Below are 14,214 nucleotides of genomic sequence, written 5' to 3' on the forward strand. Positions count from 1 at the left end.
CCTAAGGGATACCTGCCCTCCGTTACCAGCCTCACCAATGCCAGTTCTGTCTTTCTTAAGCCCTATTATAGGTGAGGGAATTTTCACTTCTAAAAGTGACTGGAAACCTCATAAAAGAGAGAAAGAAAAAAGCCCAAATGTATATATTGCATCCTTAAGGCAACATTTATTACTCAAATACACATCAGCAACTGACACCAAAATTTCTAGAGGCAGCTTGCATCCAGCAGCAGCAGAGGTGAACATAAAGAGTTTTAAAATGCATTGTTTGGTGTGATGGGAGATAACTGGACTTTCAAGAAGGAGAAGAAAAGTCAAGATCATGAAAGTGTTTGTTTCCTTTAAGTCACGTTTCAGTCACTCTCTACTGCTTAGTGAGGTTTCAAGATCCCCTGTTCCTTCTCTTTAGGCCAACAACTTGAAGGACATTGAGATGAGGGATATGTTATTTGAAGCATCTTGAAATGAGGAATACATTATTTTCTAAACCTCCTTCTTAAAGGAGGGTAGAACTGTGTTGAGGATCAGGAAACCCCTCTGACTCCAATAGTAGCATTTGAAGATGTTCAAATGGCTGCAGTCGTAAGACAAAGATGCAGAGAGCCAGCAGCAGGGGACAGGCTCTGTAAATAGGTCCCTGCAGGTTGCAGCCCCTCGCTGCAGTGGTAGAGATTGGGCTGGTGATGCAGTGTCTTTCTCAAGTGGGTCTCACAGCTGGGGCAAGGGTTACCCCATGCACCCCTTGCCAGATAATGTCCATCCCACAGCCCAGCTGCAGCGTTGGAGCTGCTGCAGTTCTGTTATGTGTTGAGCAGGATTGCAAACCCAGAGGCTGGCCAGTGCCTGCCCTCCTGGCATACGCAGGTGTTGCATCTTCTGCTTGGGTGGGCCCGAATCAATACTGACAGCAAGTGTGTTCCTGCTGCTGGCTGGAGCGAGCCTGACTGCACGTCCTGCTTTGGTCCAGTGTGAAGTGTTAAAAATAGCAGGCATAGGGTGCAACATAGGTACAAGCAGTAGCAGAACGTGTCGCAGTGTGGGGTCTAATTCTCTTGTTCCGTGCATGGCAAAGTGGCTCGGAAGCAAAAGGAATTCAGATAAATGTACTGTGTCTAAAACCAATTCAGCCGCCAGCACCTTCTGGTGCTGCTGGAGTCAAGCGCCAGACTCCCAGCAGCCCGGGGCTCTGAGTTTGCACATTGCAAACTACAGCCTATGATCCGGAGCACTGATTGGATTTCCAGGACTTTCCTGAAGAAAGGAGGTTTAGCACCTTGTGTTTACGCATGGCAAAGGGAGCATGCTGGCCCTTCCTGCTGGGTGAAGGTGGTGCCATGGGTGGGCCAGGGAGCAGAAGCAGCCTGTGTTCTAGAGTAGTGAAGAGTGAGGTGACCCCACATATATTGGTCCAAATATCCCCCAAATTTGGGACGATGTTTATCTTAAAATGGTAACTAAATTTCAATTCTATGTATTGCAAGTAACTTTCACTTGGAAAAACAGTGGTGAACAAACCCCCCCCAAGGATGCAATTGCTGAGAAATGAACAGCTTGAAGTTATAGAGATGTGAAACTGATCCGTATGGAGAAACATGGGTCATGTCCTCAGCTTCTCTCAGTCAGCACAGGCTCATTTTGCTTAGGCGTAGAATCATAGAACAGAATCACAGAATAGTTTGGGTTGGAAAGGACCTTAAGGTCACCCAGTTCCAGCCCCCCTGCCATGGGCAGGGACACCTCACACTAAACCATGTCACCCAAGGCTCTGTCCAACCTGGCCTTGAACACCGCCAGGGATGGAGCATTCACAACCTCCCTGGGCAACCCATTCCAGTGCCTCATCACATGATTTGAAGCAAGTTTTTGCCAAGATCTGGTTTTCCGGTGTGGGGTGATGGGATACAGCTATGGCATTACAGTAGATGCTGTGTGTATTACAGAAGGGAAGCCAGGATGCTTTCAATTTCTAGTATTATAAAATTGATCTGTAATCAGGATATGAAAACTACCATACTGGAAGGATTCCCTTTGGTGCCTGTGTTAGCCCATTTCAGAATGCATCTATTTAAGGGCTGGTTTGGAAAAGATAGAAATAGAGACTCAAACCAGAAACTGATAAATGATATATGCAGAAAACCATTTGAGGGAACATTCCTGATAGTCTGTATTTCAGAACAAATAAACTCTTGAGGCTATTAAAACATTTGTTAGCATTTTGCACTGTGACTGGGAGCCTTTCTGAAGATTGAACGGTTTGGAGGTTGAATATCCTCTTACCCATAGCAGGAATCCTTCCAAAACGTCTGAGCCTTATTAATAAGGTAGTGTGAAGAAGTGTCATATGGCAAGTGAGGCGTGCCATGACTTACTTAAGCACTTTTGAAGGTTAAGGATCTTGTAGTCTGAAACGCTTAGCCATAATAACGGCCAGCAGTCTCTCAGGGAATGCAGTAGAGTTTGTTAATCATAAACCAGTTTGTTAATCCAAATTCAATATGCTGTGAGGGAAAAGAACAACAACCTGAAAACAGGTTTTAAAGTGAATGTAGTTTTTAGGCAGCGGAGTTTAGCAGATCCGTATAATGAGAGCAAAGTGTTCACGAGCAGATGCTTAGGGATGAATACACAGAAACTTGTGCTGTCGTACCCTGATCCATGCTCATGCTTGTTTGTATCCTGCAAAGAGCCACTGCATAGCGAAACTGCACCAACGTGGCTTTTGTGTGGGTAGAGATCGTCTGTCATAAGCAAAGGGGAAACCAGGAAAAGATAAGTAGAAATGAGAAGGCAGGTTGTCACTTTGCTGACTGCATTTGGTTTTTCAGAACTTTCCAGAACTGACCAAATGATTCAGTTATATATTTCCCATTGCTTCCACTAGGGTCTGAGGAATCTTTCTGGATTTCAATAGGAGTAATGTTAATGCCTTGTGGAGTATTTATGGTTGCTCAGGCTCTTGTGTCAGACCCAATCAGTGAACAGGGATTTTCAGACAGAAAGGGTTTTCTGTTACAGTTGTTAGTGAAAGGTAAGAGCAGAGAAAGCAGACAATGCGAGTTAGTGAAGCAAAACCCAAAATGTGTAATTCCCAATGTAAAACCTAACCACAGAGGAGGTAAAATGAGGACTCCTCTGCATTATATTATATACTAATTTGAATAAATGATTTATATATCCCCCTTCAGCAAAGAATCTTTAGCTTAGATGAGCTCACTGCCTCCTTAAAATGCCAAGTCAATTCCCTTCTAGAAATGCAGGAATGTCTTCTCAGGAAGTCTGCTAGGAAGCAGGAAATGGCATCCATTTTCCTCACATGTAAAGCCTTCCTTTCCATTACCTTTACCTCCCTGCTGCCAGACATTTGTATCCATATGACTGGAATCAAGCCTGTCGCAGCAGATGAAGACATCCTGACTGGATATTCTTCCCTGAATACAACTGGACTTCTTTGTTGGTTTATTTGTGGGGTTTGGGGTTATTTTGTACTTCCTGAGTTTGGGAAAAGCGGAATTTTCCTTGTTTATGTTTAGACTTTTATTGTGTCATTGTTGGAAACTGGTAGTTCAGTTAATTTCTCCCTACGTAATAGAATCATAGAATCGGGTAGGTTGGAAAAGACCTTTAGGATCATCAAGTCCAGCCAATCTCAGGTCTGCCAATCGTATCACTGAGGGCCTCATCTACATGGGTTTTGAACCCTTAATAATGCAGTGTCACCTCAGGAAATTCAACTGGCCAACTCAGTGTGGTGACGAGTGCATTAAATATAGATTTGAGACCTCCTCATGGTGCCATCTCTACTGAATGCATTGCGTGTTATGAGAAAATGTGATCTTGCTGTCATGGGTCACCTCTGAATTTCACATTGCTTGCCAAAGGGTAACAAAGTCTTTTAGAACAAAGTTCTTCCCTTTCCCTTTCTTTTCCTTTTCTGTACTCAGTGATGTCCATCAGAAGTTGTTGAATTGGTTTCAGTCAGTTACTTCTCCTCACTCACAGCGTTTTAACTGAGGGCAGGATCCAAACCATGACATTGACTCTGCCTTATTTCCACTGCAGTCTTTACGCTTTCTGTGTGCCTTTGAGCGTTATTCCCCTGAGCCGAAGGTAAAAGATCCTGTTAACTCTGATTGTTATTAGATCATTTGTATTTATTCCCAAATTACTTCCCTGTTTCCATGTCCTTGTGCTGTTGTAGCTGGACAGCTGGCCGGGAACTCGTCGGTGGAGATGTATCGGCAAGTGCTTTTGTCAGGCTGCCGCTGTGTGGAGCTGGACTGCTGGAAAGGACGAACAGCTGAGGAAGAGCCGGTCATTACACACGGATTCACTATGACAACTGAGATATCCTTCAAGGTACGGCTGTGCAGCTCACTGATCTGTGCAGCTGGGGAGGTTTCTTCCATGGGAAATGCATCATAAATACATCGCAAGGCCATAACTGCATAGGTGGAAGGGAATAGAAATGTGATCTTTTAAGAGGAGGTTTCAGAGCATGTGCAGAATCACAGGAGGAGAAGAGTTGCAGGATTTGTACCTTGCACAGGAAGAGGTTCTTGGTCATTCTGGCAGTCAGAGGAAAAAGGATTATATGGTGTGATAGTCTGCGCCATCTGGGGCTGGGCTCAGTGCCCAGGTCCATACTGCTGTGCACATCCCTTCAGTCAATCTCACAGGGAGATAAACAGGGTAGAGCACAGCCAGGGCTGAAAGAGCAGGTATTGCCACCGCAACTGGTTTTACACAGTGTGAAATGGGTCTGTGGATGCATCTGGAGGATGAGGAGGAAGGACTGGTTGGTGTTACAGCTCTATAGCATGCAGCAGGGAGGAGAGCTGGGACGAAGGCCACAAGCATTTGAGCAGCAGTAAGCAATACATCAGTGTACTCTTTCTCTCTTCTCTGCCTGGTAGGTGGGTATGGGGGACAGAAGTGCTGAACTGAGGCAGGAAATGGCAGCTATCATGAAAAACTCTTCAGTTTGCAAGCCTTTAAGTTCCTGTGAGCAGAGAAGAGGCTACCAGATGGGCAGGTCCCACCCACAGGGTCCAGACACTCAGCATTATAGTCCCAATTTAAGAAACGAGTAGCAGTGTGTGCAGTGTTACCCTTATCCCTGATAGGTGGGATCAGATGTGAAGCACTGAAGGATGAAAAGGAAAAAATTAGTATCTTTGGAGATTGCAAGGGAATATTTGTGTCATTCAAACCTTAAATATATCATCTGTATTACTGAATTCCATCTTCCATTTCCTTTCTCTGTAATGAAAGGTAGGTACTATACCCTTAGCAATAACTTTAAATTGTTATCTTCCTGTTATTCTTAAAGATGCTTTTGATCCAGTGTTAGAGGGGCACGATGGAGGTGTTCTCCTATAATAGTAAGATTGGTACTCAGCACAGCTTATAATGATAATCAGGATGTCATTTTTCAAGTGTGAAGAAATTGTTCTTCGTCTGAGACACTAACTCACTGTGGAATTATATTTCTAGACTTGCCTATGTGCAAGATGATGTGGAAAAAAATGATAATGGCTGAATTTGGTAATGTTACAGGTGTTAAGAGTGGCTTCTCTGCTAGCTACAGCTTTGAAGCATGTCTCCCACACTTGAAGCATGAGTTGTTGGGGGGTTTCTTTTGTCTTCCTTTAGGGAAAAAAGCAAACAACACTGCCACTACAGACAGAACACCACGTTTTACTCACACCAGAACACTCTTTTTCTCTATTTCAGTTTTTCTCTGACTCTTCACTGATGGAGTTAATCACAGGAAAGCATCAACCACCGTTCTTGCACATTTGTTATTTACTTTCCAGTTCTGTTTATGTGAAGCTAGTGGTGTTTGTAGGCACAGAATTTGGCTGCTGAAAGCCCCTTAATTCAGGAAGATAGCTCTCAACTCCTTTGGTCATGAGCAGGAATTTAAATCAAAGTTAATCTGATTCTTAAAAGGATCAGGAGCAGGAAGGAGGATTATCCCTGGTTACTTGGATGTGTGACCCTAGATGCTGTGTCTGCAGGATTGATACTGGGAGGGATTTTGAACCTACACAGGAATATTTCATCTGTCACTTCAGGGCAAGCGGTTTTTCCTCCACACAGAAAAACGTATTGACTGCTGCTTTCTTTTCAGCACTCCAAGTGTGCTGCTTGGCTGAGGAGGAGCAGAATGAGAGTGAAATAATGTCAGAAGCTTGTGAATCAATACAGAGTGATCACTGGGTCTTGAATGCTGATTCATTTATCAGCTCACGCTTTCGGCGTGACCACGGCACACAGTGCTCCTGTTTGGTCTGTCAGTTTTCACTGCCTCAGATAGGCTTTCCGAAGCATGGAGACAGAAGCAATATATACTCCCCTTCCTTAGGTCGATGGGGGGGTTGTGGGCTTTTTTTTTGATTGGTTTTTATCCTGCCTCATGGCATACAGAAAGCAGTAAGGTTCTTCTCAGCTGCAGATGCTGAGCTGCTGCCAGGGTGAGATATTATGGGGAACCAACAGTATTTTCCATGCCATAACCAGGAATGTGTGTGTGTGCACTTTATAAATACCTGAGAGATATGGTTCAGGTGAGTTGTTCTGCAGCTGGAGTAGAATGAGCAACTTACCAGGTTGTTCCTCTCTGACCATAGAGCATTTGCATTTACATTTGAATGCAGTGCAAGGCTCAATCACCAGCACCCCTGTTTCTCCACTGAACCAATGAGTGAGCTTCTCATCCTTAGATTTCATCTGTGTAATCCTGATTTTACTCTTCCAGGTTATTTTCCCCAGGCATGCTGGATTCCATCTCTTTTTGGAGTTGAGATGGCAGTTGAAAATAAATGTATGGTTTTACTCCACAGCTTGAGCAGTGTGTAGGAGCAAGAGAGGCATCAGGACTGCTTTTCAGCAGTACTTATTATATCCAGCCTCATGTGTTCTTAAGTCTGCATGATTCTCCAGAACCAAGGGGTGGCTGCCAGCACTAATGATCTGGGTGGAGAGCATCAGGATGGGAAGACTCAATATTTGCAACCCAATTCTCAGCCCTGCTGTTCCCTTGTAATGCCAAAATTGCCTGAGATGCTTTTGACAATCCCACTGCTTCTGGACAGCGTTAGAGTGGTACAAGCTCTTGGTGATTTACTGGAGCTGTAAAGAAAGTGTGCAGCAGGAATCATTCCATCGTGCATTCTCCCATAGAACTGCATCTGTGAAGCTGCAGCTTCCTACCTGCCTTCATCCAGCCTTCTGCATCATTTACTATTCTTCCAATAACTGTTTTGCCTTTCTTTGAAGACTAGGAGTGCTCTTAGGTGAAGTGCATGATTAGTTATAGGTGAAGCATTTAAATATCTGATAATTTCAGTTATTAAATGTAGTCATTCACCACCTGTGTGTGCTGAGCTACTTTCTCATCTTACAAGAGAGACTACAACAAGTTGTGCATGAGCTGTGTTTTGTTTTAATTGCATGAAGACTTTAACTTTTGTTTGTATCCTAGCTCATAGCAGCAAACCTTGAGATGGCTTTTGCTGTCCTTCCAGCCTTGGATTCTGCAACCCAGCATCAGAAGACTGTACCAGAAGCTCAGCTTTCATGTTAGGAAGTGGATTTCCTGCTGTTACACATAAACCTTTACAAGTATAGAAAATGACCAAAAGGAATCCCCAGAGGAGGCTTGTTTGAAATTAATCTTTTAGGTTTTGGCCCTGCTTATGACTTGGGAGGGAACAGGCTTCTGGGTTCTTACAAACTCCAGCGTTTGACAGCAATGGCTATGGGAAGTCTTCAGTGTTCCTTAAATTCTTCTGAGAAAAGATTGGTGTTTCAATAGGGAAACACTGAATCATTTGTATTGGGAAGTGCATTACTGTATTGTGCACCCCACTAAAATTAGTGTTATCAGAGGATTTCTTTCCTAGGTTTACAGTTGTCGGGTTCCATCAGCGCTGAAAGGAAACTCATGTAGAAGTTTCAGTTTCTGAGCCCTCTGTTTGATAATTACTGTGCAGCCAACTCTTTCAACCAAGTAATGTTGTTTCTGTCTTTTGCCTTTAAGGGATTTCTCTCATCAAAAAAGAGGGAACTAAAGCTTATGAGATTAACAAAGGGGTTTATGGATACGTGCTCATGCTGATGATGTTTAGAAGAGATGTATTTGTCAGAGCATGCTTATTATTATGCAAAATAGTTCATGAAAGTCATAGCTTCAGGCGTGGAACGGTTCCACACAAAGATTGTTTCATGTTTAAACTATTGATTTAGGGAGACATAAGTCATTCCTTGAGAAATGCGGTGCTTGAGGCTCATCAGACAATTTGGAGATTTGATTACAGTTCAGGTTGAAGAATTTGGTTGCTGCCAAAGCACATTCCAGGGCTTTCTGGGATGTTTAGAACAGAAGAGCTGATTTAGGGCAGTCTGGGTATGATTTCAGACCTTTTGGGGTCTTTTCTGTCTTCAAGGACCAACATCCTGTTTCTTTAAAGACATGAACTTGTAACTGTATGTATTTTGATTCTTTAGGAAGTAATAGAAGCTATTGCTGAATGTGCATTTAAGACATCGCCCTTTCCAATCCTCCTTTCCTTTGAAAATCACGTGGATTCGTAAGTAATTACCATGTTTTCCTCTATGGTGCTATATTCATTGTAAGGTCTGAACAGAGAATAACGTATGCACTTGTGGCAGTTTTATTGAATAACATGACCAACAGCTCTTAGTGCAGAAAACCTTCTATCAGCCTTTGTAACCAAGATGATCAGAATGAATTGGGCATGCTGTTAAAAACCTTCCTGAATTAGAACCTTTTATAGGAAAGAGAGAGTTTGAATAATTGTGAGACAAACTGTGTAAACTTCACAGCGTCAGTATGTTCTGCTCTACCAGTACTTCATCAGAGAAAAAGAAACTCTATTTCACCTCCTTATGACCCTATTCTATGCTATAAGCAAATTCTGTGAACGCAATTTCATCTGTTTCTTGGGTGCTAGATGTAGAGGCCAAAACCATAGATCAACTAGGAATCCAAAATAGGTGCTGTGGATAGCCAGGAACCATCCTGTTGCTGCCAGAAAATACCCCTTTGCTTAAGCTGTTTTCCTTTTCTTCTTACAAGAAAAAAGGACAATTTTTCTTTGTAAGAAAAGAAAAAATAAGTGAGAATACTTCTAAATTTATCCCATTGATCTATTTGTTACTGTTGTTATTTTAGCTCTTATTTCTCTGAGAAGTTTGACATTAACTTTGGTTTTGACTCCAGAGACCACGTAGCTCAAAATGGGGTGACACTGATTCATTTCAATTGCCTTTTCCCCTTTTGTTTTCTGCTGTGAAAACATTATCAGCAACTCTGGGGCCAGTATGGACTGAGAAACTTTAATGTGGAATAAAAAGTAATCTTTGGGGCAGCTCTGATTTAGCACAGATCAGAAAAGATGGTGGCAGTTCTGTTTCTTGAAGAGGAAAAGGGCGAGTGCTAACCGCTTTTCCATTGGTTTAGGAAGAACGTACTCATAAGGGAAGGAACTGGGAGAAGCAGCCATGAAGGAACGTTTCTAAGAACAGATGTGCCAAAACTGATCAAAAATTATATTGGTAGAAAAGGTTCAAATCTGAGAGCTGGCCTACACTACCTGTATATACAGATGTGGTGCTTAGGGACGTGATGTAGTGGTGGACTCGGCAGTATTAGGTTTATTGTTGGACTTGATGATCTTAAGGGTCTTTTCCAACCCAAGTGATTCTATACCTTACAGTAGATGTTTACCTTTTGTGGGCAAATCTGTGATTGCCCTGCACGCATTCAAAGGCCATATGGTTATGATTCAAACAGCTGCCTGTTAAATCCTGCTTAGTTAGTCCTTTCTTCCTCCGAAAGACCATACAGATACTGTATGTATTGAATTTCTTTCTTTAATCAGTCCACTCCTTTCTTTTTGGTGTAAGTTCTATCACTTTGGACTTGCTTATTATCATGTACTGCTGTAGGGTTTAACACACAATGCTCTTAGAGTTTCCAAATGCATCCTCTGGTCTTTAGAACTAAAGATCTTAACCATCATTCTTCAGTGCATTGTATTTTGTATTTATTCTTCCATATTTGTTAAAACATACATTCACTGTGTTACGGTAAGGCAGAGAAAAAGCAGCATGCAATTTATTTTAGCCATAATGGTTACCTTTTTTTCCCCTTCAAAGTCATTAAGACACCTTCAGCTGAATTATCCCAAAGTGTATTATTTGATGTCCTTTTCCATGCATGGCTATTACAGTTTTTTAGCAAAGCAAGTTTGCAAAACCAGTATCAAGTATTTTCTCTTTCTGAGGCTTTATTGCTATTTATTATTTGCTGCTGCAGTAAATCATCAGATGTAATGTGTGTGATTTCTAATTGTGCTTTGGCTGAGAATAATTTCTAGTTATTTTACCAACTGCTACAATTATCCCTTCATTTCTTCACTGGTTGCTAGAGAAATCTGCAATTAGTCATGCCACTCACAGAAACCTTCACTTAATTTCATGGAATGTTCCTTTTGTCTTTTCATTTACTTGGAATGTTATTTTTCTCCTAGATCTTAAAGATGGACTTTCCCCAAAGCATTAACACAACTGCTTTTATAGAATCGCTGTCTAACAGATCTTATGGTAGCAGTTCCTGCTTTGGAGTGACCGATTTTTCCTTCCAGTTTTCCAGTTACTCGAGTCAGTATTCATGTGTGAGATGTTGGTCCTTTTGGCTTTGGTTTAAACCAAACAAAAGACAGTTTTAGCCTGTGTTCTGTATTCATGGCTTTTAAACAGGCTGTGTTTATCAGAGGTAAGTCAGTTTTAGATCACCACCATAGATATGACAGCGTTAATCACCACTGGACTTAAAATGCAGTTTTTCTTCTTTCTGGTTCTTTTTGTCCACATAGGCAGCAAATCACTGATGAGCACACAGTGTTAATCAACTTATTTTCTTTCTTTCAATGCTTTTCCTTGAAGGACTCCTCTATAATACCTTTGTAGCGTATGAAGAATTCTGTTTTACTGTAACTGCACCATGTAGTATATTCATTCTTGCTTGGTTTTATACATTAAAAAGTTTAGAAAAAGGGGAAAGCATGTAACTTTGAGACTAGATCCAACTTTACGTGTGCCATCATTTATATTGACATCAAAACGTGAACACTGCAAAAAGCAAGAACTTAGAAAAGCTGTGGCTCTATAAAAAAGAGTAGGAAGGTTCCCTGAAAATCTTACAAAGACCTCAAGAAGACCTTGACGTTGAAATTGGGCTTGCAGGAAGATAAGCAATCTGCAAATCTGAAAGCAGACACTCTGTAATTACAGATGCACTGATGATATAGCGAAAAGGTTAAGAGATCCTTGAGCAGTATCCATTTAAGATTGCTTCCAAGATTAAATTTAATTACAGTTATTCATATTGCTGGTTTCTTGCTGGAATTGTTATTTCAAACATTAACAGGGTTTTTATCACTTTCTTCCTCCACTCAAAATTATTTTAGACTCTTCTGGGAAGCATCTGTGTTTTTGTCTTAGGCAGAAGAAGTATCTCTGTGGAAGTGCCAGTAACATAGTGTTAGGAGCAGTAGTGCCAAAGAGCATCTCTGATTGACCTTCATAGTAGGCATAATGCAAACACAGTAAAACAAAGTACAAGCAATACATTAATGGCAATGAAAACATTTCTTAATACTCCTTATATTTCCAGACCTCCAAGTGTCTCCTTTACCCTGGCACATTTGGGGGGACACGTATAATTAGTCTGTGTGCTCCCCATCCGTGTCTGCACAGTAAAAAGCATAAAGCAGATAATGTCAGCTCTTTTCAGGCAGTCAGTTTTCATTACAATACATGAATGCTGAGAGAATTTCCAATAATAGTAGATGTGGACCAGGAAATACCTGGTTTTTGTTTCATAACACAAATGGGGAAATATGTTGGTGTACAAAAGATGCTATTTCAATCTGTTGCCCTGGGTCATAATTTTGAAAGAAAATAAATGGAAACATATTCCAATTTTTTTAATACTATAATAGTAATACTTTATGTATACTATTACTAAAGATCTTTCTCTTGAAACAAGACATATATATAGAATAGAATCATAGAATGGTTAGGGTTGGAAAGGACCTTAAGATCATCCAGTCCCAACCCCCCTGCCACGGGCAGGGACACCTCACACTAAACCATGTCACCCAAGGCTCTGTCCAACCTGGCCTTGAACACCGCCAGGGATGGAGCATTCACAACCTCGCTGGGCAACCCATTCCAGTGCCTCACCACCCTTACAGTAAAGAATTTCCTCCTTATATCCAATCTAAACTTGCCCTGTTTAAGTTTTAACCCATTACCCCTTGTCCTGTCACTATAGTCCCTAATGAAGAGTCCCTGCTCAGCATCCCTATAGGCTCCCTTCAGATACTGGAAGGCTGCTGTATAACAATACATACATATATTAGGAAGAGAGAAAGAACACAAAAACCTACCACTCAGTTAAATGCTGGTACACCTAAATATGTTTTATTCCCTCTTAGGAGCTGTCAAAAATACCTGTGCATATAGTCCAGCTCATAGCAATAAGTAATTTTGTAATGTCAAGACTTTCCTACATTTGCCTTGTCTACTACTGTAAGAGTCATTTTATTGTATCAAAACCCATTAGTTTTTCACATCATTTTCCATTTCCTCCTTCGCCCCCGGGATGCGGTGACACGGGAATTTATGTGCTAACCCCAAATACTGTCGCATTACATTTTTCTCTTTTGGAAACCTGAAAGTTCTCACCGTGTTCCTGGAGGCAAGCAGGTAATTACACCTAGGAGAGCAGAAGAATTTGTTCTAGCTGCGGAGATAGTTTGAAAATGACTGGATTTAACTCTTGCATATTTTCTTCAGATCCCTATCAAGAGTTCCTTTTGGAGTCAATGTGCCCATTTAAAGATGCTGATGTCACATCTAATAACTACGACTTCAGTAGTAGAGCTTTCTTGATTCAGAGATGTCCTTTGAACTTTCCGGGTTCTAGGAGCATGGGCCTATTCCAAATACACAGTGGTGGAGAAAACTGAACTGAAATTCCCCATAATGACCCCTTGAGCTATCACAAATACCCAGTCTGGTTGCTTGCTAGAGTGAAGTACCTTTATTTTCCTTGGTAGCTAGTGGTTAGAAATAGCTAACACCTGATTTATTCTTCCCATTGCCGTCTCCCTTGTGGGTTCTTAGTTCCACTCCTTTGCTTGTCTTCATCTTAATTTTCCATCCTCAACTGAAAGTGGCTTTTAGCTTTTTTGGTGAATGGGCTGCATGCAAATGCAAGCCTTCACGAAATGCTGCACTGATTTAAACTGCATGCAGCACTTGCAAGGCTTTGTGGAGTAATTTAAAGCCTCCCTGCAATACATTTTGTCAGTGACTGAGCTAACGACTGGCTCACCCCGGACCTGCTTCAGGGGACATCCAGAATGCTGATCTTGGGGAAATTACATTTTCTGATTCAAATGCCACCCAGCCTTTATGTCAGCTCTGGTTTAGCCTTGCTGACCCCAGCAAGAGCTGCAGTACAGGTGCTCACTTGGTAGCTAACAACAAACTAGACACAGCAGTTGTTGTACTCCTAGTTTGCAAGAGAAATGAGCACTCCTTTTTTCCTATACACCCAACTCTAGTTTGTCATGAAAAAGAGCTCCATGGTAACAAAACTGCCTATACCATTTGTGTAGCTTCAGTGATATGCAGATCATCATTAACAGCAGTTGAGGAAGTTATATTAAGCGATAGAAACCTGTCCTTTGATTGGGACTCCTCAGAAGAGTATCAAAAAGGGAAACTTTTAAAGACAGCTAAGCTCAGATATTGCAGAATTTAAAGGGGCACATATAACAAAACTACACATAGAATCATGGAATCAAGGGATGATTTGGGTTGGAAGGGAACTTAAAGCTTATCTAGTTCCAATCCCATGCCACGGGCTGGGACACCTTCCGCTAGAGCAGGTTGCTCCAAGCCCCTGTGTCCAACCTGGCCTTGAACACTGCCTGGGATGGGGCAGCCACAGCTTCTCTGAGCACCCTGTGCCAGCGCCTCAGCACCCTCATAGCAAATGTGCCATTAGAGTCCGTGACTGCAGATAAAGTTCACACCAGCATTTGAGTTTCCTTCTTTGTGTCATGGCCTTGCTGTGCTTATGTGTAGAGAAAGTGACTGTAGCACTAAGCT

General features: G+C 41.8%; 1 protein-coding gene across 4 annotated transcripts in view; it reads left to right on the plus strand.

Annotated features, from left to right (window-relative positions):
- PLCB1 (phospholipase C beta 1) overlaps positions 1-14,214 on the plus strand; it is a 402,625-nt gene that overhangs the window by 287,864 nt on the left and 100,547 nt on the right. For all 4 annotated transcript variants that reach the window (XM_062610308.1, XM_062610302.1, XM_062610314.1 and 1 more), the window contains 2 exons: positions 4,199-4,356; positions 8,512-8,594. In XM_062610308.1, the coding sequence (XP_062466292.1) occupies positions 4,199-4,356; positions 8,512-8,594 (241 nt within the window). The remainder of the gene's footprint in view (positions 1-4,198; positions 4,357-8,511; positions 8,595-14,214) is intronic.

This window comes from Pezoporus occidentalis, unplaced genomic scaffold, assembly GCF_034315485.1.
Source record: "Pezoporus occidentalis ecotype Australia unplaced genomic scaffold, CSIRO_AGI_Poc_V1 ctg10, whole genome shotgun sequence".
In the NCBI taxonomy this organism is placed as follows: domain Eukaryota; kingdom Metazoa; phylum Chordata; class Aves; order Psittaciformes; family Psittacidae; genus Pezoporus; species Pezoporus occidentalis.